The sequence below is a fragment of the Taudactylus pleione genome, unplaced genomic scaffold (assembly GCF_031769625.1).
Source record: "Taudactylus pleione unplaced genomic scaffold, aTauple2 ptg001123l, whole genome shotgun sequence".
In the NCBI taxonomy this organism is placed as follows: Eukaryota; Metazoa; Chordata; class Amphibia; order Anura; family Myobatrachidae; genus Taudactylus; species Taudactylus pleione.
Window position 1 is genome coordinate 5,841,231 of NW_028285524.1, and position 26,104 is coordinate 5,867,334.

The 26,104-nt window shown below is 43.2% G+C and overlaps 1 protein-coding gene and 1 pseudogene across 1 annotated transcript in view; both read right to left on the reverse strand.

The window, feature by feature from the left end:
• Positions 1-3,723: 3,723 nt before the first annotated feature.
• On the reverse strand, positions 3,724-3,842 carry LOC148453675 (5S ribosomal RNA; annotated as a pseudogene).
• A 1,891-nt stretch (positions 3,843-5,733) lies between these two features.
• LOC148453676 (uncharacterized) overlaps positions 5,734-26,104 on the reverse strand; it is a 46,667-nt gene continuing 26,296 nt past the window's right edge. Inside the window, exons 2-3 of the mRNA XM_088461918.1 lie at positions 22,245-22,399; positions 5,734-5,862 (exon numbers count right to left, since the gene is read on the reverse strand). Of these exons, the coding sequence (XP_088318044.1) occupies positions 5,734-5,862; positions 22,245-22,399 (284 nt within the window). The remainder of the gene's footprint in view (positions 5,863-22,244; positions 22,400-26,104) is intronic.

Genomic DNA, 26,104 nt, shown 5'->3' on the forward strand with positions numbered 1-26,104 from the left:
AGAACCATTTAATCTCGAAGTCTTTATTGAGACCATGTGGGGTTAAAGTTTTCAGTGAATATATATATTCCATTTCTGTCTTAGCCAAGATCCTCCCAATAATCAGGTGTATTGAATTTCACTGGGTATAAATACCCAGTGGAGGAACCATGAATATTGAAGCCTTGAGGAAGATCAGAGTGCTGATTGAAACGCGTTAGCGATAGAGACAAGGGTGTTTCTGACCAGACCAAGGGACGAAGGTGCTGTTTCCATCTGTGAGGTTGGAGGACTATTGTGGGCAGTGAGACCATCCATAAAATCTCTACATGCACAATAATCACTGGATTCTGGTAGGAGGCCACCTTCATCATTTTTAAAGTTATTTCTGGATGTACCAGCTATTGAAATTGCTATGTGTACCTGACACTGAGGATCTTACCATTTGGAAAATACTCATTAAAATATTTCTTCTTTGGAAATTATTTTGAGCCCAATTGTGACATTTTGTTAAATACTATTGCGGACATTTATATTCTATATGTTTTATGGTGTCTGCACTAGAATTCTTTTGTTTTTCATTTTTACATGTTCATTGTCACCGGAGTACACACCTCCCATTTATCACATTGAGGATTTACTGTGAAGAGGTTCTCCAGTTCTCATATATTGGGATATCGCATAAGATAAGTTATATTATATTATCACATCTAAAAGCGCAAAGTGGTATTCTCCAATTATTTCTTTTTCTGATCATTTGCAGCAAGTTCATGCAGTTTGTTTAACAAAATTATAATAATTTGTAAATTAATGACAAGCAGTCCAGTATCAGGTACCAGCAGTTTGGACCAGCACTTGCAATCTCCACCACCAACACCCTCATCATGAACCTCCTACGTAATAATTGAAGGTAGTCCTTCCAAAAAATGTTTTGTGGGGGCCCAAGCAAACCAAGGACTTCAGCAATAAAAGTGTCAGTATTTGTCCCTGAAGTGCTTGGTTTGTTAATCTGTGCATGTCCTTTTTAATACCCCACATAAGAGTGGTGGGAGGGACAATTCCATCTTGCACCTCTTTTTTTTACATTTTGCACAATTTGGGGAATTGCCGACTGACATTATTATAGTTTATTAAACTGCCATCCTGTGCCACTGCTGTGTTGCAATGTTTCATAGATGTTCTATATTTTTTTTAAATGCCGTGCGTTTGTGCCACTGCTCTGTCGCTTACATTAGCCAGCCAGCTCGCTGCAGCATTTGGCCTATGTTGGTGAAAAATAGTGAAATCAATATTGTGAGCTGTGAGGTGGTTAAAAATGCATGGAAATGCCTGAAAATGATTGTTATTAAGGTTAATATTACTGTAGGAACAAAAACAGGCCCAAATTATGTGGTTTTAGCTGTTTATATAAGTTTTTGGAAAAAAATACAGATCCAAAACCAAAACCAAAACATGCAAGGGTGGTTTTGTAAAACCAAATCCAGATCCAAAACCTTGAAGGAGATACAGATCCAAAACCAAAACATGGGGGTCGGTACACATCGCTAGTTTTTTTTAGTCCTTAGCAGTGGTGGTACCAGAAGTGGGGCTGCAGCACAGTTCAATATTAAATAAGGGGAGTCACACCAACTGTCACCCCAAATGCTGGCAAACTGGTAGCTGGTGTGACTCTCCTATTTGAACATTGGACTGCAGCCACACCTCGGAAGCCGCCACTCGACCAAGACAATGAGCTTACAGTCCCACAGCACTTGGGACATGTTGCTTTGTTACCCAATCAGCTTGGTCGAGAGGAAACATTTTACCACATTTCACTCCCTTAAGGGGTCAATATTTTGAAAAATCCCTGCTTAGTGGGTGCCTATGTCATGTAAGGCATATACTATATGAATTTCATGTTTCTATGTCCAGGGGTTTAGGCGGGGCAGAGATGAGTCAGTCAGGACATTGCACAATGGGACAAAACTTTTTAGTTCTTTTCACCCCCTTTGGAATTGAATTTAGAAAAATCCCTGCTTAGTGGGTGCCTATGTCATGTAAGGCATATACTCCCTGAATTTCATGTTTCTAGGTCCAGTCAGTGGTGATCTGTTACATATACAAAAGATAATAAATACAGGATCTGAAATAGAGCACCTTACGTGCTTACATAACCTTGTAAATATATGAATCTGAAAATATGTATAATTTAAAGTGCTAAGTGCAATTAATATTGCATTACTAAAAACCCCCAAATAAATGACACCCTTAAATGGCAACACGAATTCATAAACATGTGCAAAAGGTGCATAAATAATTTAAAGTGCAAATTAATGAAAGTGCAAACGTTTCATTTTTAAAAAATGTATAAATTAATTTTAATCAGACACAACAATGATATCCTTCCACCTAAAGGATAAAATACATAAAAAACACAAACAATGTACACATAAAATTACTATAAAATTATCAGAATAAAAAGGGATAAAAAGTAGTTGCTTGTCTTATAAAAAATGGCAAGTTCATAAATGGAAAGAGAGTAGGAGCCTCCAACGCGTTTCGTCCGTATCCTGGTCTTCTTCAAGGGATGGCCTAGCTCCTATGGGGTATCCAGTATTTATAGGGACAAACAAAAGTTAATAGGGCTCATTTGTGACATCACTTCCGGTTTCCTCATTAGCATATATCCATTGAAAAGTAATAATTGCTCAATGTTCTATTGAGCTGTTCTCTTTATTGCTACATTAGTGATTTGCAAATCCGCTTCTTAGATACAAGTCACTTAAGGGTCTTAATCATTTAGTGAATCCCACCTTGCACCGTCTGTATAGCGTTGCGTCACTTCCGCCCTTAAGATCTAGGAATCGCGGTGCTTCCGCCCACTTCTCCATGTGCAGTGTGATCTGTGCCTATCGTGGGACTGTCTCTATCACTCGTCACTTCCGCCTGCGTCCTCTCCGTCATTGTACAGCGCTGAACCACCTCGTTAGCTGTCCAGGGTAGGCTGTCTGGTCACTCGATCCCCCGGTCACGTGTGTTGCACATCAATACGTCACCACTGTCCCAGGCTTCTCCAATCCATTCTCCATATCAGGCGGCACCCGTCTTGGTGCTCCTGGTGGTGTCTCCACCATGGCCATCTTACAACACCCAGAGAATCCTTTTTCACCGTCATCTTGTTACTCCTATCTGCCTGATAATTTCTTATATCCTGAGGGTAGCAATTTCAAGTTATTGTTTCCTATGACATAATAAAAATAAAATTAGTATCAGCATAGATTTCAAGCCCTATATTGAGCATAAATAGGATTAATTAAAAGACACTATTCATAGTTATTCTTAATACCCGATCCAGACTTATTTAACATAAAAATAGAATTCAAACACCTACACTTAAGTGTGTTATTAATGTAAATCACATCTATGTTGTATATGATGTGTGTGTATATATATATATATATATATATATATGATCCTTAAATGACACTTTGATGGATCTTGTTCATTGTGTTCTTTAAATTATGAAAAAAACTGATTAAAACAAACAAATAAATAAATAAATAAAATTCTCCTTTAGTCTTTCTCTGTGTATTAATGGACTTTTCAAATATGTGAAGTCATTTCAATTGTAGCATCATGAGCCTTCAGGAGTAGCCTCAAACATAGATCCAGGATTACTTCATTCCAATGATTCTTGCTTAGTAGATCAGGGATTGCTTTGTAGATCGCATGTCCTGAGGGATTTTTACCTATATGTCCCATGAAGAACTACCGTACCAGGTCTTTCCTAGAGGTCTCCCATCCAAGTACTAACCAGGCCCAATGGTGCTTAGCTTCCAAGATCAGATGAGTTTGGATGCTCTAACCCAGGTATGACAGTAGGTATTATTTGGACATAACGTGTACCCTTCTGACATGTTTTCTCCATCTCCATCTGTATCTTCTTACAGGAAGGGAGCTATTTCGTAGTTATCATTAAAGCCTTTGGGGATCATGGTGTCAAGTTCAAAGATCCAGAACATCTCGCATCTGGATAATTTATTTTCAAGATCTCCTCCTCTGTCTCCCAATTCCACATGTTCTATAGCTTTAAATGTTAATTCATCTGGGTCCGATCTGTGGTGTTAAATAAAGTGTCTTGACACCATATGAGTCTCCACTTTGTTTTTAATGTTCCTTATATGCTCTTGTATGCAAAATTTCAAAGGTCGTTTAGTATTACCCACGTATTTTGTTCCACATGAGCATTCCAAGAGGTAGATGACTGAGGTTGAGTTACAGTTGAGATGCTGTTTAATTTTATATTCCTTACTGTTTGCAGAATTACTGAAACTCTTTCGCTGTCGGTGTAGAAATTTGCATATTTTGCATCTACCGCATTTATAGCTCCCAGGACAACTGTGAAGGATACTGGATTTTGAAACATTATTATCCCTTTACATACTGGGTGCCAGGGTGTCTTTAAGGTTCCTTGCCTTCCTGAATACTATGGGGGGTCTAGGTGGTAAAATGTCCTTTAAGACTGGATCCATTAAAAGAATTTTCCAATGCTTATTAAGAGATTTCTTAATATCTTTCTCCTGTGCATTGTATGTTGTAATAAATGGAATAATATTATTCTCTTTCTCTTCTGAGCTCTTATAATCCAATAGCATATTTCTCTCCATGGTGTTCATTTTCTCTTTTGCGTCCATTAAAATCTTTGGAGGATATTCTTTTCTAAAAATCGATTAGTGTACAATTGGATTTGTTCATTACAGGTTTGTATTTCACTACAATTTCTTTTTATCCTGTGACATTGTGAGTACTGTATGTTCTCCTTCCATCTTCTTAGATGTCCACTTTTGAAATGAAGATAGCTGTTAGTATCTACTTTCTTTATGAAATTTTTTGTGAGGATCTTATTTCCTTCTCCACATAGAATAAGATCCAAAAATTCAATGGTACTCTTACTTATTTTAGACGTGAATTTCAAATTCATGTTGTTATCTGTAATGTGGTTTAAAAACAATTGAAAAACCTCTTCCGACCCTTCCCATATTATCAGAATATCATCTATATATCTTTTAAAAAATATAATATTTTCTCTAAAAGGATTATTTTCATAGATGTAATTCTTTTCCCAGCATCCCATAAAATGGTTGGCAAAGCTAGGGGCAAATGTGTCCCCATAGCAGTGCCACAAATTTGCCGATAAAATTGATGTAAAAATTTTAAATAGTTATGATCCAAGATAAAAGACATTAAATCGCATAAAAATTATTTGTATGGAGTACTAATAATCCATATCAAGAAATTCTCTACAAGCATTAATCCCTTTTCCGTGTTCAATACATGTATATAAAGATTGAACATCAATTGTCACCCATGAATACGTTTTCTTCCATTCCATATCTTTTATAATTTGTAAAACATTAGTAGTATCTTTTATGTAAGATTGAAGTTCTTTAACATATTTGCACAAGAATATGTCTACATACTCAGACAGGTGTGAAGTTAATGAGTCTATCCCTGCAATGATGGGCCTTCCTGAGGGATTTTCCATGGAATTATGAATTTTCGGTAAGAAATAAAATATGGGGGTTGTGGGATTAGTCTGTAGGAGATATTGAAACTCCTCTTTAGTTAAAATGCCATTACGTAGTCCATATACTAAAAGTCTCCTCAATTCATCCAGATAATTCTCCAAAGGATCGTTATGCAGTGGATTATAGGAATTAGTGTCACTCAGTAATCTGGAAGAGTCCTTGATATATTGAGATCTGTCCATAATGACTAATCCCCCCCCTTATCAGCTTGTTTGATAACAATGTCATTCTTTTGTAGATTCTTCAAAGCTTCTTTTTCCATATTCTTTAGATTCTGTTTAGTGCTGGGTTTAGGATTTTCCTCACATAAGTCCTTCTTAACCAAATAAAAAAAGACATTGAGATGATTAAGAATAACTATGAATAGTGTCCTTTATTTAATCCTATATATGCTCAATATAGGGCTGCAAATCTATGCTGATACTAATTTTATTTTTATTATGTCATAGGAAAGAATAACTTGAAATTGCTACCCTCAGGATATAAGAAATTATCAGGCAGATGGGAGTAACAAGATGGCGGTGAAAAATGATTCTCTGGGTGTTGTAAGACAATATAATATAATTGTTGTGTCTGATTAAAATTAATTTATAAATTTTTTAAAAATGAAACGTTTGCACTTTCATTAATTTGCACTTTAAATTATTTATGCACCTTTTGCACATGTTTATGAATTCGTGTTGCCGTTTAAGGGTGTCATTTATTTGGGGGTTTTTATTAATGCAATAATAATTGCACTTAGCACTTTAGGTGCGCAGATCACTTAGCACTTTAAATTATACATATTTTTAGATTCATATATTTACAAGGTTATGTAAGCACGTAAGGCGCTCTATTCCAGATCCTGTATTTATTAAGATTGTGCTACTCTGTGGCGTAATTTGAATTGGTAATACTATTGTGTGACCACACGCTGTCCCTTTATTAGAGGGGGGAGGTGAGTTCCACCACTTCTTTATGACCGCTATATATATATATATATATATATATATATATGAACTATAGTACAGATAGTATATACATTTGCATAGATACATAACAAAAATGGGCATTTAGTATTTTAGAGACCAGTGGTGAATTGTCCACATGCCTAGGGGTGACATATAGACACTTGTCTTATTACTGTCATTCTGAAATTTACACCATCTTTAGTGGAATGTGGAAATGCCACTATGAGTTGTACTACTTAGTAAATATGTATACTTAATTAAAAATAAAATGAAATGTCATAGCTCATGGCTTTATTTACTATTATATTATATTAAACTGCCAATCGTCAAATAAGGGCTTATAACTAGAGATGAGCGGGTCCGGTTCCCTGAGAACTGCACCAACCCAAATTTCAGGGATCTCCCTGCCTGCCCCGAATCCATGACCCGAGGCAAAACCTTGCGACCCCTCTGTCGAGTCACGAGGATTTGTTTTCAGCAGGCTTAACGCTGATTGGCTGAGAGAGCCGTCTGTCATTAAAGACACCGCTGGCACCCCTGCACTGCTGACATCACCGGTACCCTTCCCTGAGGACACTGCCAGTACCGCAGCACTACCATTCCATGTACTAAGGACCAGTGGCGTAACTAGGGTATTTGGAGCCCAGGGCAAATTTGTAAATGGAGCCCCCGCCCCATGTGCACACGCGGCAAAAAATGGGAGTGGTCACAAGGGGTGTGGCCACTGAAAAATGGGGCGTGTCGACATGACACACACCCCTTTCTTGTCACTGGGAACATTTCTTTCCATTTGCACCTTAATGCAGTGCCCCTATGCAGTGCCCCTAGCAGTGGTCCCCCTTATGCAGGCCCCCAGTAGTACCCCTTTATAGTACCCGCAATATACAATGCCACCGGTAGTGGTCCCTCTTAAGCAGGCTTCCAGTAGTGCCCCTTACACAGTTCCCCCTGTAGTAGTCCTCCTTATGCAGCCCACCATTAGTTCCCCATATACAGTGTGCCCAGTAGTGATCTTCCATATGCAGCCCCCCAGTAGTGATCCCCCATATGCAGTGCCCTTTATACAGTGCCCCCAGGAGTGATCCCCCCTTATGCAGGCCCCCAGTAGTTATCCCCCTATGCAGTGCCCCCTGTAGTGCTTCTCCCTTTTCAGTACACCCTGTAGTGGTCCCCCCTGTGCAGTGCCCCCAGTAGTAAGCCCCTTATATAGTGCCCCAGTAGTAGTCCCCCTTGATGCAGTGCTCCCAGTAGTAGTCCCCCCCAGTAGTGGTCCCCCCCAGTAGTAGTCCCCAGTAGTGGTCCCCCCCAATGCAGTGCCCCCAGTAGTATCCCCCCCAGAAGAAGTGCCTCCAGTAGTAGTCCCCTCCTTTGTAATAGTGTCCCCCCCAAGTAGTGGTCTCCCCCCCGAAGCAGTGCTACCAGTAGTAGTCCCCTCCTTAGTAATAGTCCCTCCCCCCGATAAATACACACTGACATTAAACAATAAATAAAAGTAAAATACATACCTGAATCCATGCTCCGGCTCCCGCCGCTGTCTGCACGTCAATCCTCCTGGGCTGGCATGCTCTGCATTATGGGAGAGACATCATGACATCATGACACCTCTCCCATTACCCACTGCAGGAGCCGGAAGGGAGCCGGCTCTTGCAGTGGGCGCTGCGGCTGCAGTAGTCAATGAGAGTCTATCTGACTCTCATTGGCTGCTGTTTAACACACACATCGCTGCCAGTGCTGGCGGTTATGTGTGTGCAGCAGCAGCAGCAGCCAATGAGAGTCTGTCTGACCTCATTGGCTGCTGATTCACACATACATTGCTGCCGCTCGGCGGTGTTGTGTGTGCAGTAGCAGCAGCAGCCAATGAGAGTCGTCTGACTCTCATTGGCTGCTGGTTAACACACACATCGCCACCAGCGCTGGCGGCGATGTGTGTGTTAGCACAGCCTGAGCCCGCCCGCCTGCCACCCTCCTCCTGGCGCTATTGGGCAAGTGCTCAGGGGGAGGGAAGGGGCTCAGCTGTGCAGCACAGGACCGGCACTGGCTAACTAGGGTGGGCCAGTACCGTAGCCGGCGGCGCCCCTCCCCCCTGTGCCATCAGTTCCACGGTGCCCAGGGCACATGCCCCGCTCGCCCTGCCCTAGTTACGCCACTGCTGAGGACAACGTCATCAACCCCGCTCTGCCGACACTGCTGTCACAGTAAGTGCACTATTGGTGTATCCACACACTGTATCCGTGTTGGAAATTAGAAATTGAACTGCCACATGTTAGTGCCGCCTATTGTCACTTAGCTTAGTCAGTCAGCTAGCTGGATGCAACCTTTTGACCTTAACTAGATTAAGCAAATAATATTGTGAGGTGGTCAAAATTGATTGGAAATTACTAGAAATAAATGTTATTGAGGTTAATTATACTGTAGGAACAAAAACAGGCCCATTTTATGTGATTTTATCTGTTTTTATGATTTTTTAAGAAAAAATCCAAATCCAAAACCAAAACACGAAAACAAAACACGGAGGTGAGGTTTTGGCAAAACCAATCCAGATCCAAAACCAGGGTAGATCCAAATCCAAAACCAAAAGAAAAACACAGGGGTCGGCGCACTTCTCTACTTATAACCAAACTATTACTATTGCGCCTAGGGGCTCCCTGACCCCTAATTCCACCCGTGGAGAAGACAACGGGGAGTGGACCCTGGTAATAAGAATTTACAATCTATGTATTTATATATCTGCATAATGTTGGTAGCTCATTTATACAGTATAAGACAAATTATGGTATAGCTTGAATTGTCCTTTAGTGCAAAAGGCATTCATAGAATCATACCCACATTACTGTATTAACATACTGTCATTACCAGAGGTCCATGTCCATATAAATTCTGTAGGTCGCTCGCTAAGTCCTTTCATACAACTTAGCACTTCAACTTGACCTTTGTTATTCCTATTATCTTCCCCAGTGAGTATGTTAGTCTTTAGAATACATTAGCTGTAACATTGATCTTAAAACTGAATTAATCTTTTTATTGAAGAATGAAGTATTATGTGGAAAATGATAAGTGATTATAACAGAACAAATGTTCCGTGTGCATTATATTACTACCATTAATTACTACAATACTAAGATGTAATTTTTTTCAAATCTGCACCTATATGTGTGACAGTTTGGGCTGCCTGTTCATTAACTTCTATTGTCACAGGGCTTCAGTACAATGATGCACACTTCTAACCTTCTGGGACAGGTAGCAAACCTTTTGTCTCCAGTTAATGACATGTATAACCATAAAAATGTAAAGTACAGTACTGTAAACTGAACTGTGCAGCACTGGTTAAAACTGTATTACGAATAACAGATGCAGCAGCTGACAGTAGAAACATATTGCTCCAAGCATGACCATTTCACCCAGGGAAAAATTGCTCTGTGATCACCTGCAACCCAGCTGAATTAACCTGAGCTCTATTAAACAGTTGATGTTAAAGGTGTTTTTTTTAATGAATCAATTAAAGTGTACATGCTGGGTATACCAATTTGTATAAAGAACTAATATTAATTAGAATGCAGCCAACCAATTCCTTACAACCTGGTGACATCACTGGGACTCAGTGATGTCACAAGTGAGTAATTCATTAATAGGCTGGATTCTTGTAAACAGTGTTTCAGCCTACAGGACAGCTGTGGAAATTGCAACTTTTTTTGTCTCAGCTAGCAATTATTTTTTAACTGCGCACACGCGGCTTTGCGCAATCCATTTCTTTTCTTTTGCCTCAAGTCTGACTTACAATTCTCGGTCTTTATTGAGCTGAGTCTGGGGATGTAATGGGTGTGTAATTGCGGGAAGTGGGTGTGAATGCTACTGTAGTGGGTGTGCAGTATTAATGACAGTACAGAAAAGGCGTGTTCTGGGTATGTAGTAACAAATTTTAACAAATACAATTGTAAAACAGTACTGAGGTATCTGATAGACGTAAAAACTAGGGTTTTATTCCCTGAAGACTTTCTAATTATGGATACGGGCTGGCGGTGGTCAGAATCCTGACGCCGGCATCCCGACAGGGTTAGGATACCGACACCTGCATGTAAGTACCCTTACCTTACCCCTACCACTACACATAACCCTCCCTGCAGCCTAACCCTAACCATCCCCCTGCAGCCTATCCATAACCATCACCCTAGTGCCTAACCCTAACCTCTAACCATCCCACTGACCCTAATACTTACCATCGGGATGTCAGTAGGCGGGATGCTGGTGCAGGGATTCTGACTGTTGTCGGGATTCCAGGACCGGCATTCTGAGCACCGGCATCCCGACAGCCATGATACTAACTACTTCCCCCTACAATAACCCATAGTTATTACCTATTTCACAATTTCACTATAGGAACAGCCTTACAGATTTTACTCACTGCAGTACAGTCCTCTTTAACAGACTCCAGTCTCAGTGTTAGGCGTGGTAGTTCCAATGGCTAATGAGTGCGATGTAACTGCCAGGCCGTGGATGGAGGGCCCCGGGGGGGTCAGCTCAAACAATCAGTATCAAGGGATTTCTCCCATATACTGTTACATCAATCTTATTCCCAAAAAGGATTTACATCTCTGCGTACTTGCACTCCATTTAAACAGCTGTGGAACCCATATTATACCTCTTTTGTTACAATTAACACTGGAGACTTTGGACCTCATTCAGAGTCAGTCGCAAGCGCTGAGCGCTCGCAGCCGGCTCGATGCTTTGGTCCTGCGCGCGCGCAGCGGCCGCACTGCGCGTGCGCGAGTCATGGAGCAAGAGAGAAACTCTCGCTCCGGAGCTCACTACAAAAGGGCCGGCTGTCGATGTTTATAGACAGCTTGGCCCGTTTTGTAGGCGGGGTGGGGGGTGGCTACACAAACGGAGGCGTTCCTGGCGGAACGCTTGCTTTTGTGGGCAGCCGCACTGACATCAGCAGTGATGTCAGTGGGGAGTTTCCTGCTCGATCAGAGCAGGAAGCTCCCTGGGGCTTGCGGTTGCCGAGACCCAACCTTAGGGTCTCGTCACAAGCCCCGATGGTCGCGATGGTCTTGACCATCGCAACCATCACCCTGGTCAGTCGCTAAGCTGTGGGTGGTAACCCACAGCTTAACTAGCGACCAGGAGGCCGCACTAAAAAAATTAAGCGGCCACCCTCATTCAGAGAGAGCGATTGCTTCTAGCGACCGCCTCTGAATGAGGGCCTTTGTTTCTATTTGAGACTATTATTTACCATCACTGAGGTTTCAACATAGGCTCCCTTGCTACCAGCTATTACCAGTCATCCAGCTCTCATACAATTGTTTTTATTATTGATTGTTATGTGTTATTATTTATTTACTCCCGGGAGCAACTAGTTTTGTTCTAGTTCTGCCATTGTTTATATGTATTACTATTACATAAAATTTTATACATTTTGCATTAATTTTGTGTTTTTCATGATGGTATAAGCGCCTTTGCAGTATTTCCCTGTTTAGTTCTCTTTTTGTATTGGAGACAGGGAATCTCCAATTCTGCAAATTGGCAGCTATACCCTCTGAGTCTAATCACCACAGGTCTCCATCAGGCGCCAAGGTTATTTAGTGCTTACCTAAGTACACAGACCCAGAACTAGAATTTTAAATATTTAATTCCAAGAATATCTTCAAAGCTTATGTTACAAAAAGTTACAAAGATGATAAGTATTTTAAAAGGTCATACCAGTTACTCACAATTTCAAGAAATAAAATAAAATAACAAACCAGGAAAGAAACACAGCTCAGATCACCAGGACAGGGCCAAACTATGAAGATTAGACAGCTTGCTGGCAAGTATGTCTCTCCTTTGGCCTGTAAGCCTGACCCTCTGTGGTGTTATAAAAAAGACCCCAGTCTTTGATCAGTGTTCCAAGCTAGAGAACCACAGATATTAACAACTTGTACATTGGCTATAAGTAAACATTAGCCAGTCAATTACCTCCCAGCAATCTGTCATACAATTTGAAATATATACTTTTCCTACACAATATACAGGAATAGGTGTAGCCTTTGAAGATGACATATTCATAACCAGGGTTATGCTACAGGGAGTGGCCAGACAACGATCACAAGCTGTGGGGCATGAGTGACCTGGACTGTGAAACTGCAGGATTTAAAAACAAGGACTTAACAGGCAAGATACAGTGCAAACAAAGACCAGACAGACAGGCAAGACACAGACATGGACAAGACAGGCAATACACAATAATATGGTAGGACCACAAGCTGAAGGAACAGACTAAGTTCAAGGTGCAGCCTTGAGGGCCGAGGTGCAACAGGAACAGAATATAGTGGCCTCGAGGGCCGAGGTGAGACAGGAAAAAGACAGAGCGGCCTTGAGTGCCGTAGTGCATCTGGAACAACTTGATGCAGCCTTGAAGGCGGAGGTGCAGCCTTGAGGGCTGAAGTGCAACTGGAACAGGATGGAGGGACGGGAACAAGACAGAGCATCCTTGAGGGCTGAGGTGTGACAGAAACAAGTCGGAGTGGCCTTGAGGGCTAAGGTGCGACTGGAACAACACAATGCAGCCTTGAGGGCCGAGGTGTGGCCTTGAAGGCCGAAGTGCAACTGGAACAAGATGGAGCGGCCTTGAGGGCCGTGGTGTGACTGGAACAACACGATGCAACCTTGAGGGTCAAGGTAGAACAGGACGGAGCGGGTTTGAGGGCTGAGGTGTGACAGGAAAATGACGGACCATATTGTGAATGTGGTCATTAAGTCAACCTGTCACCTGACATTAGTAAGGTTACTAGACCACGTGTAAATTGGTACAGGCCACTCATGATACACACCTACTGCATGACTTGATTGCAATTAGTGCCTACTTCCCTACTTTCTTTGAATTTTGGAGAGTTTTTTTGGGATCCATAGAGTGTAGAAAACCCTCCTGGACCTTGCCTGCTACTCCTATGAAGTGAGCAGGGCAGAGCCATGATGGTGCAATTCTCTGTGAATTGTGTCATCATAAGCTCTGCCCCTGGCAATATAGCGGTGCAGATTGCATCATTAAACAAAATTGGGTGGGGCTGTGATGACACAAGTCTCATTGTCACATCCCTTCCTTTCCCCCTCGACTTCTCCCTCCTGAATCTAATGGAGAAACAGTTTTCAATTATGAATGCATACAAACTAATAGAAAAGCAACCAGGAAGCTTGTGTTCTTTCTGCTTCTATATGGCTAATTGGGTAGCCCAAATATTAATTACCTAATAAATCTTGCTAAAATTGAAACCATTGTGAGTCTCATTTAGATGTGTATCTGAGCGTCCATATGAAACAGTAAAGAACAAACATATTTTTGTTCGAGGCTGTGGCAGCAAAAAAAAGCACAAACCAAATAAAAAAAATAAATGTAATAAAGCAAAACAAAATAGCACCGTATGCAGACAACGTTTAGCAAAAATAATCTGAATTGCACAAAACTGAGTTTTAAATACATATCTGTCCATCCCCCTTGTAAACTGTCAGCCTGGGGTTTCCAAGGCAATATATATATATTTAAGAGCATTTTGCTCAGTGTACAAAGAGTAAAGCAAATTGATTGATTAGTTGTTCATTAGATAAATTCTACAATACTGAGAGGCCTATGACCGATGAAGTCCAGGTTTATAGGTTGCTAAGGTCACACAAAATCATAGCTTTCTTTAAAGATTTTCCGATGTGAATAGTTACTGCCTGTGTTTCAGATACTTCTAGCTCCCCCGAGAGAAGTGTTTGATTTTTTTGTTTGATTATTTTTGTGGCTTTCTTCATAGCTACACTGTATCTTCCTGACAACTCTCTGCTCTGCGTTTAATCTGTTACAATAATTTAGCAACCATACTTTAATTTCTGTTTCAGTAAATCTTTTTCCTCCGCAGTTTCTCTATTTGTATCTTGTCTGAACTTGATGTTATTCCTTTGTTTTTTTTTTTTTTTTTTCATTTCTTCATTTTTACTTCTTACGTTAACCTTATTTCTCATTTAAGCATTTGCTTCGAAAATGGATCAACCCTTTACTTACTCTGGGGTTATAAGGTATTCTCTACGGTATTCAACTAGATGGCATAATCAATCACCTTAAAGATATTTACAGTACTATTCTATACTCCATGTTATTAAGCTTGAATTGTTTTAGGAAAGAAAGTGTGTGTAGGTGGTCTTATAACAGATGTAGGCTAACACTACATAATGAAAGCAAACTTTTTTGTTGAGTTGGTTATTTTTTTTAAAAAGTGCTGTAAACTAGAGATGTGTGCAGACCCCAGTGTTTTGGTTTTGGTTCTAAATCATCGTCGTGTTTTGGTTTTGGCAAGACCACCCTCAAGTGTTTTGATTCGGTTTTGGTATTGGATTTCTTTAAAAATTAATATAAACAGCTAACTTTCATTTCCAGACAATTTTTACCACCTCAAAGCACCTGAAATCATGAGGAACTTAAATGTAATTCAAAACATGCAAGATCTGTTTTTTAGATCCAAGTTCCGAACTTGTCAAAAAGACCCGAGTCGGGACTCTGCTCTACTCAGAACACCAAAGTGATCTGAGTCGGGACTTGGTTCTCAGAGTGGGGGGAGTTATCAAACATTCCAAACAGGATAATAGAGGTGTTGCATATACCAACCAACCAGATTCCAGCTATCATTTATCCAGTACATTCTATTAAATAAAAATGATATAATCTGTTTGGTTGCTATGGGCAACACTTCAACTTGTCCACTTTAGAAGGATTAACGTCTGACAACGATGGAGAATATAAAACCAGAGGTCTTGATACTTTTCTAAAGAGGAACGGCATCCAACACCAGTTATAGATAAATTGTCAACACAACTGAGCATTATGGCATGAGTGAGGGGGTAAATAGAACAATCGTTGGGAAGGCTCGGACTATGGGCCTGATTCAGCAAGGAACGAAGTTGCTAATACGCACGCAATCAGTCAATTAATTCACACTGCGCATGTGTATGCATCACAGCATGCGTGCGCGAACCAGACGCTGCAGTCGGAACTGCGTACGCAGATTCTTTACAGAGCGATTGACAGGAAGTGCCATTTGTGGGTGGTGATTGGGGGGTCGGACGAACGCAGGCGTGCCAGTGCGTTTCAATGCCGTTGCATGGTCGTGTATAAATTATCCACTGCGTGGCCATAAGCAGCCATAGCACTGATAGCATGCATGGCTGTTAGCAAATTTCTTAGTAGGGTCAGGGCTTGTACAAGTATGTGTCTGGGTCCGATGTTACTCAATGTTAACGATTGTTTCGCTATATTGCCCTAGTATACTGATGTAAGGGGAAGTGGGCGTCTTTATGTCAGGATGCAATCGCAATTTGAATACAAACATTTAAATAGCACCACTGATATTAGCAACTGCGGTGCGTGCGTATAAGCAGAATTGTGAACCGTAGTGAATCAGGCCCTGAGTTAACTGATGCAGGTCTGGATAAAGATTCTGGGCAGAATCGGTCCTGACTGCAGTGTATTGTACCTCAAGAATCGAGCACCTACAGTGGCAGTTATAAGTAAAACACCATTGGAGGTGTAGTCTGGTAAAAAGCCAAGTGTCAATCATCTCCATGTCTTTGGATGTAAAGCATTTGCCTGTATCCCTAGAGATAAAGAAGATACAAGTTAGATCCCAAGACAATCACGTGTATTATGCTTGGATATTGTCAACAAAGCAAAGAAAAATTCTCAAGAGACCCTGCGCTATGTTCACAAGTGGAAACTGGTATGGAAATTGGAAACATTGTCATAACTCAAAAATATGTTTAAAATGTTAAAAGTATTTATTATACATTAAGCAACCGGTTGCTATAAAACAAGCATAAGAATAAACTATCTCAAATCAATATTTATCATATCAACAGAATTTGTTATTAAAAAATTCCTAAGGAGGTGGATCATATGTTGAAAAACAGTGTATTTAAAAAGTTCCTTTTCCTCTGGATGGCTCAATTTGACCCAAGGCACATACTTGCTGGCAATTGCAGAGCACAGGCAGAGGCAGCGAACTGAGGGTCTGATTCAGAGCCGGACGCTATTTGCACTCGCTCGTTCAGAAAAAGGGGCCGGCTATTTAAATTGAGCGCTCGCTCTTTGTGATCTGTTGATGCCTCTATGTCTGAGCGAGCGAACGAAACATGCGCTCGCTATTTTGTAAAGACGCCCCCTGGCCGCTCGCATCCTACGTCATCTCCGCTATTTATTAGATTAATTGGGAACATCGAAAGGATTCTGAACTGCTCGCAGTGCTTGTGGTAGGATTTTCCTACCGCAATCATGCGAACAGTTCAGGCTAAGAAACAACCAAGTGACATGGTTGATGACGCTGCTTTGTTAATTATGCACACCCTTAAAACGCCCGTTTTGACTATTTGGCACGCCTGCGTTCGGATCACCACTCCCCGTTTTCAAGCACCTTCCCCTGTTACCACCCACAAACGCCTCATCCTGTCACTCAAATTAGCAGGCACTCGCTATTTTGCGAGCGCTCGATTTCCGACCGCAATGACTGGTTGGCGCATGCGCATTACGACCCATACACATGCGCAGATGTGCGAACATCGCTCGGAGCGAACGAGCTGCCGCTTACGAGCGGCTCTGAATCAAGCCCTGAGATGTCACATACCCCGTCTCCACTGTGGGAGATCGCTGCAGTCACTATCCACATGGAGGGGTTTGCTCTCCTCTGACAGAGAGTGCATGGTTTGGAATCACGGTTGTAGCTTGCATCAATTTTACCTTTCTGGGTGATGTAGTGTCTCTGTGCTAGGGTTAAAAATAACAATCACCAGTGTACAGCAGCAGGTCAGCAGGGGTCCTCGTACCTGGTTTCGCTCCTTATCCTCAGGGATACAGCACAGCTTACGCAGGAATCAGTATTATATCCTGCCGGACATCAGCCTGGCGGATGTAATACCGATGCCAGAAGCTAGAAAGGACCAGATCCTGACAGTGTAAGTACTGTATCTAATATATCCCTAACCTTTCACCCCCCCCAACCCTCTGTTAGGGGTGCTTAATCCTAACCTCCCCCCAAAAGTGCCTAACCCTAACCTCCCCCCAGGCAGGGACGGACTGGGGCTGTATTTCAGCCCTGGCAGACCTCCCTGCACTCACGTGTAAAGGGGGCATCGTTAAATCAAGGGGGCATGCCGTGAGTCACACCCCCGTCTCTCCCCGGCCCAGCACAGCAGCTGCCGGCCCATCCATGCCTCCACCCCTTCCATCTCCGTGAATTTATAGTCATTCCGGAGCCGTGGGGTGGAGGGCAGGGGACTTTTCCTTTCCCCCTTCTCAAGCCGGTCCTTAGGTCATCAGCCCTTCTGCCATATGCCAGAAGTGCCCGATGGCCAGTCCGGCCCTGCCCCCAGGGGTGCCTAAACCTAACCCCCCTCCCTGCACCCTAAACCTAACCCTCCCGGGGGGTGTCTAAACCTAACCTCCCTCTCGGGGGTGCCTAACCCTAACCCCCCCTTCCCCTAGCTTAACCCTAACCCTCTCGGGGGATGCCTAACCCTGAGTCCCCCCCCAGGATCCCCTAACCTAACCCACCCCCCTCACGTCTGTCCGTTGCCGCTGCCCGGGCTACCTTCATTCGGTATGCTGGGCGTCGCTCTTGCAGCGTAGGGCTAATGACAGGCGTCGGATTTCGATGCCTATCATTAGTACCTTGCCGGGATATGACAGTCGAGAAGCTGGCGGTCGGCATTTGGACCATCGGCTACCTGACTGCATACCCTTACACAGGCTTGTGAGGTCAGGAAGTCTGCATCCATGGATGCAGATCCTGGCCTCGTCCCTCCCAGAAAAGGGGGGCAACATTTCCAGGAATGCAAGCGAACTCGCAGGACCCCAGCATCAGTATGAAATCACAGACGTGTCTACGTCAAAAGACACTAAAGTGGTTGCAGCAGAGTGCAGAGCCAGGCCCTAATGGTTTCCCATTTATTAATAGTGTGCACTAAAATGGCAAATAGTGTCCAGTGAAGTTGGGATCTCAGATCGTGTGATTACTTCCTGCATTCTGACTGCACCATTACAAAACCGTTGGTGCTTTTATAAAATGCATAGGCTCTGTAAAAACTGTATAAACTATAAAGCCATAAAACTCGGATAATAATTCCACACATCTGTAATTATGGGCTTTATGGTTGAAGAGTCACAATCTTTAACTAGTGGATCACTTGGGAAAGCCTTTAGCATAATTGCCTTTGGCATTCCTAAGGATTCAGGAGTAAAGTCAATTTATTTGATCTTAAGTTGCCTACTGTTACAAATATATCTTAGTTATTGTATGTTATGTATACTTAGAATGCACCATTCTATATATAATATATATAACTAGTATTTTGAACTCTTCATAAATAACTAGCATTGCAGATTTTTTTTTCCATTCATCATCTGTCCCCCTCATACCCTCTTCTTCCTATCTCTCATATTTGCCCAGTCTCCCTGTCTCTCATATCTGTCCCCCTCATACCACTGTCTTCCTATGTCTCATATTTTCCCTGCCTCCCTGTCTCTTATCTCTGTCCCCCTCATCCCCCCTCTCATCTCTGTTCCCTTACCTCCCCCCTCTCATATCTGTCCCTTCACCCCTTGTCTCCCTGTTTCTCATATCTGTTCTCCTCATACCACTGTCTTCCTATGTCTCATATTTTCCCTGCCTCCCTGTCTCTTATCTCTGTCCTCCTCGTCCCCCCATCTTTCTATGTCTCATATTTGCCCTGTCTCTTATCTCTGTCCCCCTCATCCCCCCTCTCATCTCTGTTCCCTTACCTCCCCCCTCTCATATCTGTCCCTTCACCCCTTGTCTCCCTGTCTCTAATCTTTGTCTCCCTCACCTCCCTGACTCCCTCTCTCTCATCTCTGTCCACCTCACACCATTAATATGAGGTTATCACTTATCACCTTTTCATTTTTAAATTCAAGACAGGGGTTGTGACCAGGGGGTGTGGCCTAAACCATTAAAACCATTTTCTTTGTCAGATTTCAGCACATTTTCTAACCACTGTAATGAAGTGCCCTTTGATACGCTCTACACCCCCCTTATGTATACCTCCCAACACTCAGAAATCTAGAGCCGAGACGCTATGCACACGCTGAAGGCGTGCAAGCATAAAAAAGGCACGCCCCAAAAATGTCACACCAGGCAGGGGCGTGGCCAAGCAGGCCACGAGTTGACGCCCATTTTCAGGTACACAAACATTCACGCCCCTCCCTGTGACATTTTTGGGGGGCGTGCCGTGTGTCACGCCCAGGTTTTTTGTCATACTGGGAGTGAACCCAGCACTTCAGCAAGCATTTAAATATTTCTTTTTCTGGAGCGTAAACATATGGGAAATGCGGTCAATCCGGAGTTTTTATCACATTTTACCATTAGTACATGGCACATAAAGGACCTAAAAATCATTTCCTAACAATGCGCCTATTCCACTTGTCACCCCCTCTGTTTTGGCCGCGTGCCACGCCCCATTCTCATCATGCTGGGGGCTTTACCAGCGCACCAGACAGTGCGGATACGTGCTTAGTGACTCCATCCTAAGAGGTGACACCAAAATACCAAGTTATGCAATACATCCCGCCACCTACCACATGGATAGCGGCGTTTATTAATGTCATACTGTATGCGTACAGATTTGCGATTATTTACGCAAAGGACAGCTCTCCCGATAAGAGATGTCCATTGCATTGTGAGGACTTACGGGTTTATGACCCGGCAGTAGTACTATGCATGCCGCAGGGAACACTGGGAGGTAGTGGCAGCTAAAGTGGTGGGGCTGCAGCGCAGTCCAAAATTCAAATAGGGGAGCCACACAAACTGCTCTTTCAAACGCTGCCAAACATCACCAGCTGGGACTCGCTGGCAGTTGGTGTGGCTCCCCTATTTGAATTTTGGACTACACTGCAGCCTCACCTCTGGAGCCGCCACTTCTGGGAGGGATGCTATCGGATCCTTTTCAGGGATTTATGTGCAAACAAGCCCAATGGCTTCTATTGGTGATGCCATCTATAGATGGCATTGATTATCGGGTACAAGCTCCCGAAAGTTTTTTTTCCCAGATCTTGATACGTATGACAGCTGATTGGTTAGTACTTTATCTCTCGCCAAAGTTTGATAAATCTCACCCTAAATAATAGATGTGGACACAGCATTTGGCCTTTAAAGCTGGTTTCCTGGTGGGCCCTTCATGCAGCAACCTAGTGCTGAAGTTGTTGAAAAACATCTCCATAATGTATGTAAAATTATGTTTGATAAATAGTTATAACAGACATATGGTGATTTCCGTAATGCAAAAACGTCAACAGAATAATGCATCTAGTGGTTTATTTATTAACATGGCTCATTAATTAGCGGCAATATGCTGTATCCAATTCTGTGATTTTTCAAGTGCAGTTTATAAAAGAAAACAGACAGTCTGCAATAGGGTTTATATAAAAAAACTGATTATTGGGAAAGTTATACTTTCCATTTTATAACTACAAGGCGCCCTACATTTTTTTTCCCTTCCACCGATGAAGACATGTAAAGCTTTCTATTCAAAAATACAAACTGTATCTTGCCCTAGCAGTCTATGTGTATGTAAGCCTAATTGCCTGCCCAATTTGTATTGCATCTGACCAATTAGCTGTTCAGCAAATATTCCTCCTGTTCTTTCCTTATCCACTTGCAGTTGCTCTGCAGTTTCATTCAATTGAATTTGTCATGGATTTCTACATGGACAGACTGATGATTCTGCGTTCTCTGGAAACACCAGCTTGATTTGCATATGTGTTGACTGTAAAAAAAAGTGTTGTGCTTAATTGTACATAGTGGAATGGAATGTGATACTCTAATTTATTATCATATTCGCTGTGATGGATTCATTACTTTGGAATCCATAAAACCAGCTCGAGTCTATTATGAGTAATTCATTAATAATTCAGTGATTCTTTGTTAGGTTTATTTTGATTTATCAGTAGTTATTGTGGATTTATTACCAAACTATTAAATAGCAAATGTCATATTCATAGTGTCATATCTATCTATCTATCTATCTATCTATCTATCTATCTATCTATCTATCTATCTATCTATCTATCTATCGGGATGTAGTCAGGATACCGGCGCCCGCTATCCCGGCCACCGAAATCCAGACACTAAGAGCCCAACATGGGACTAAAGATGGGCGTCGAAATCCTGACACCTGGCATGCCGAATGAAGGTAAGCCAGGTGTCTTAGGTTTTACCCGCAGGGGGGGAGGGTTACCTTTAGGAACACCAGGGGGGGACTTAGGGTTAGGCACTCCCCGTGAGGGTTAGGCTAGGGGAAGGGGGGTTAGGGTTAGACACCCCTGGGGGGAGGTTAGGGCCAGGCACCCCCCCGGGAGGGTTAGGTTTAGGGTATGGGAAGGTGGGGTTAGGTTTAGGCACCAACGGGGGGGAGGTTAGTGTTAGACACTACGAGGGGAGGGTAGGGTTATGCACCAACAAGGGAGGATTAGGGGAGGGTACTTACCACCCCCTTCGGGATTTTGAACCGTCGGTCTTCCGCTGTCGGTATTTGATCTGGCGGCTATTCAGCCACCGGCATTACATACCGATTCCTATCTATCTATCTATCTATCTATCTATCTACATGCAGGTACGGGCGGCACTCCTAGGTCTTCACAAATAAATGTAACTGACAAGGCCATAGATATTTATGGTGTTTCGGGTCTTTATTAACCATTTTTCAAGGAACAAAACAAAGTACAAACAAGTCTTACCTTTATAGACCACCCAGTGCACATCAGTCGTCCGTCACTCACAGCTCGAGACTCCCGCATTCGACTTCCGGAAAGACATGCAGCCAGACTGAGCGTCCCTGTAACTAGGCAACCAAACAGCATGATTAAAGTGACATACTGTACCCACCACCAATCTAGAAGATGAAAAAGATAAAAACAATATCAACAAAATAGCTGCAGATGATAAATGTATCAGGCAAATCAAATGCAGGGTAACAATATTGTAACACTTGTGGGTAGAAAACATGTGCAACCAGAATAACGAAGACATATGTAGTAAATCCATATAAGGAATATGTAAAAGTCAAACTATACTATAATGAACACGCTGATATATGTAAATGCAACCTAGAGAAGACCGAATAATTGAATTAGAGGGAAAGAAAACATGCTCACAAAAACTAAATGGATAAATCAATGTTGAAGTATATAGCATATATCTGCGTGTATAATATATATATATATATATATATATTCAAGGAAATGAGAGAGCACTCACCAGTCTTCATAATGCAGGCAAACAAAATTTTAATTACTAACATCATCATAAAAATTGTAGATGTCGACGTTTCGGGCCACACAGAGCTCTTGTCAAGACCAGATCACCAGAACCCAGAGAGTGAAAGTAGCACCCCAGCACCGTGAATATGTGTAATTTGGGAGTGCCACTTGGACTTTGGACATTATATATATATATATATATATATATATACAAACACGCAAGGTAAGCCGGCACACCACAGATAAAGGGTTAATACTGTCCAGGTACAGAGGCGTGAGTTCACCCAAGTCGCCAAGAGGCAAGTCAGAGTTTGGTGGGCCCCCCCCTCCCCTTCAAAAAAAGGAAAACAAATATGGTCTGTGTATATATATATATATATATATATATATATATGGGATGAGCAGGTTCGGATTTCTGAAATCCGAACCCCCCCGATCTGAGCCGGATCCGAGTCAGGTTCCAGTTTTCCCGCCTGACTCGGATCTGAAATTGAGGCAAAACGTCATCATCCTGTTGTCGTATTCTCGCGGGTTTTGGATTCAATAAAAGGGGCGGCGCCGGACCAAGGCCCCCGCCGGGCCCCTCTGGAAGCCCGAGCCTGGGTAAACTGTACCTGCTCCCCCCCCTCTCAGCGCCCCTGCATAGGGGTTGTGTGCCTGATTCAGAGCCGGACGCTCTGAAAGAGTGCTCACTCTGAATCAGGGCGTTTTTTTTTTTTGGTGCGGCCTCCGGGCTGCTCGCATAGCTGTGGGTGACCACCCACAGCTATTCCGAGCGGCCAGGTAATGGTCGCGATGGTCTCGACCATCGGGGCTTGCGACGAGACCCTTGCGGTAGGGTCTCGTTCCCGCAAGCCCCAGTGAGCTTCTGGCTCTTAATAGAGCCGGAAGCTCACCACTGACATCACTTGTGATGTCAGTGGGGCCGCCCCCAAACGGCAGGCGTTCCATTGGGAAAGCCTCTGTTTGGCCAGCCACCCCCCCTGCCCTCCTCCAAAACGGTGAAAGCTGTCGATCAAAATCGACAGCCGCCCACTTTTGGTGCGAGACCCGGAGCGACGGAGTGCCAGTCGCTAGCCGGGTCTCGCGCATGCGCATGTCGGAGCTGACTCCGGCATGCACATGCGCAGTGGACAAACATCGACCCTCTCGCGAGCGCATAGCACTCGCGAGCTCATCTGACTCAGGCCCTGTGTCCACTCCAAAGTCCATAGGGGCTGGCTGAGCTGTGTTGTGCAGTATGCTATCCATGGGGGCTGTGTCCACTCCAAAGTCCATAGGGGCTGGCTGGGCTGTGTTGTGCAGTGTCCCATAAAGGCTGTAGTCCTAAAGGGGTGCTGTAGTGTTGTCCAGGGGGTGGTCTGTCCATCAGGGGTGCTCCCCTCAACTGCAAAAAAAAATATTTTTCTGTTTGTGTCTGCTGTAGCCGCACATGCATCAACATAGTAGCGCCAAGCTGTTTCATAAGTAAAGGGCCAGCTGGCTTGTCTGTTTAAGGATGGTGCAACCCCCAAAGTGCCTGAAAAAAAATAAAAAATTCTGTGTTTGTGACTTGTGTATGCTGTAGCCGCACGTGCATCAACAAAGTAGCGCCAAGCATGTGCCTGTGTCAGTAAATGGTCGGCTGGCTCGTCTGTTGAAGGGTGTTGTAACCCCCAAAGTGCCTGAAATTTTTTTTTCCCTGTGTTTGTGTGCACCTTAGCCGCACGTGCATCAATATCACATAAATGGAGGACAAAAATTTGTCCTATAAAAATAAAATAGGGAACGGTCAAGAACCACTTCCTCCTAGTACTGAAGCTGCTGCCACTAGCCATGACAAAGACGATGAAATGCCATCAACGTTGTCTGCCAAGGCCAATGACAATTGTCATAGTAGATGGCATATAAAATCCCAAATGGCAAAGTTCTGGAAAATGACCTTAAAAAATAAATTTAAAACATCTGAAGAGAAACGTAAACTTGCCAATATGCCATATACGACACAGAGTGGCAAGGAACAGCTAAGGTCCTCCCCTATGTTCATGACTAGTAGTTCAGCTTCACATGACAATGGAAGCCCTCCTCCCGCTATAAAAATCTAATGAGTTAAGCTGGCAAAAGCACAGCAAACAATTGTGCTTTCTAATTTTAAGAAGATATCACAAATCCCCATGGAGAGTCCAAGTGTGGCGACGGTTGCGATGCCTGACCTTCCCAACACTGGACGGGAAGAGATGGCTCCTTCCACCTTTTGCATGCCCTCTGCAAGTGCTGGAAGGAGCACCAACAGCCCATTTGCTGATATTCAAATTGAAGATGTCACTGTTGAAGTACAACAGGATGGGGATATTGGTGTAACTGGCACTGAGAAGGAAGTTGACAAGGAGGATTCTGATGGTAAGGTGGTTTCTTTAAATCAGGCACCGGGGGAGACAGTTGTTGTCCGTGGGATGAAAAAGCCCATTACGGTCATGCCTGGGTAGAAGACCAAACATTCCACCTCTTTGGTCTGGAAATATTTCTATCCAAATCCGGACAACAACTGTTTTGCCATATGTACCATATGTAAAAGGTGGAATAAGTAGGGGTAGGGACGTTAATGACCTAGGAACGTCCTCCCTTATATGTCATCTGCAGCGCATTCATAAAAAGTTACTGTCAAGTTCAGAAACTGTGACCATAAGCAGTCCAGGGACACCTAAATCCCTTTGTCGGGTTGTATGCAAGTGCCTGCAAACAACACCATCAACTCCCTCCTCATCAATTTCCTCCTTAGTCAGGATCGGAAGTAGTCCTGCAGGCCATGCTACTGGCATTACTGACTCTACTATCCGGGATTCCTCGGGAGGATCCTGAATTGATACGCCTTCTGCTGCCACTGCTGCTGTTGCTGCTGGGAGTCGTTCATCATTCCAGAGAGGAACTAGGAACACCACTAGTTCTTTTTCTAAGCAATTGACCCTCCAACAGTCCTTAGCGAGGAGGATGAAGTACGAAAGCAGTCATCCTGAAGCAAAATGGATAACTGAGGCCTTGACTGCTATGTTGGTGTTAGACGTGCGTCCGGTTCTGCCATTAGGGCAGTAGGATTTAGACAATTGATGGAGGTAGTGTGTCCCCGGTACCATATTCCGTCTAGATTCCACTTCACTAGGCAGGCGATTCTGAGAATTTACAGAGACGTCTGAAAAAGTGTCCTCAGTGTCCTAAAAAATGCGGTAATACCCAATGTCCACTTAACCATGGACATGTGGACAAGTGGTACAGGGCAGACTAAGGACTATATGACTGTGACAGCCCACTGGGTAGATGTATCGCCTTATGCAGCAACAACAGCAGTGTCACCAGTAGCAGCA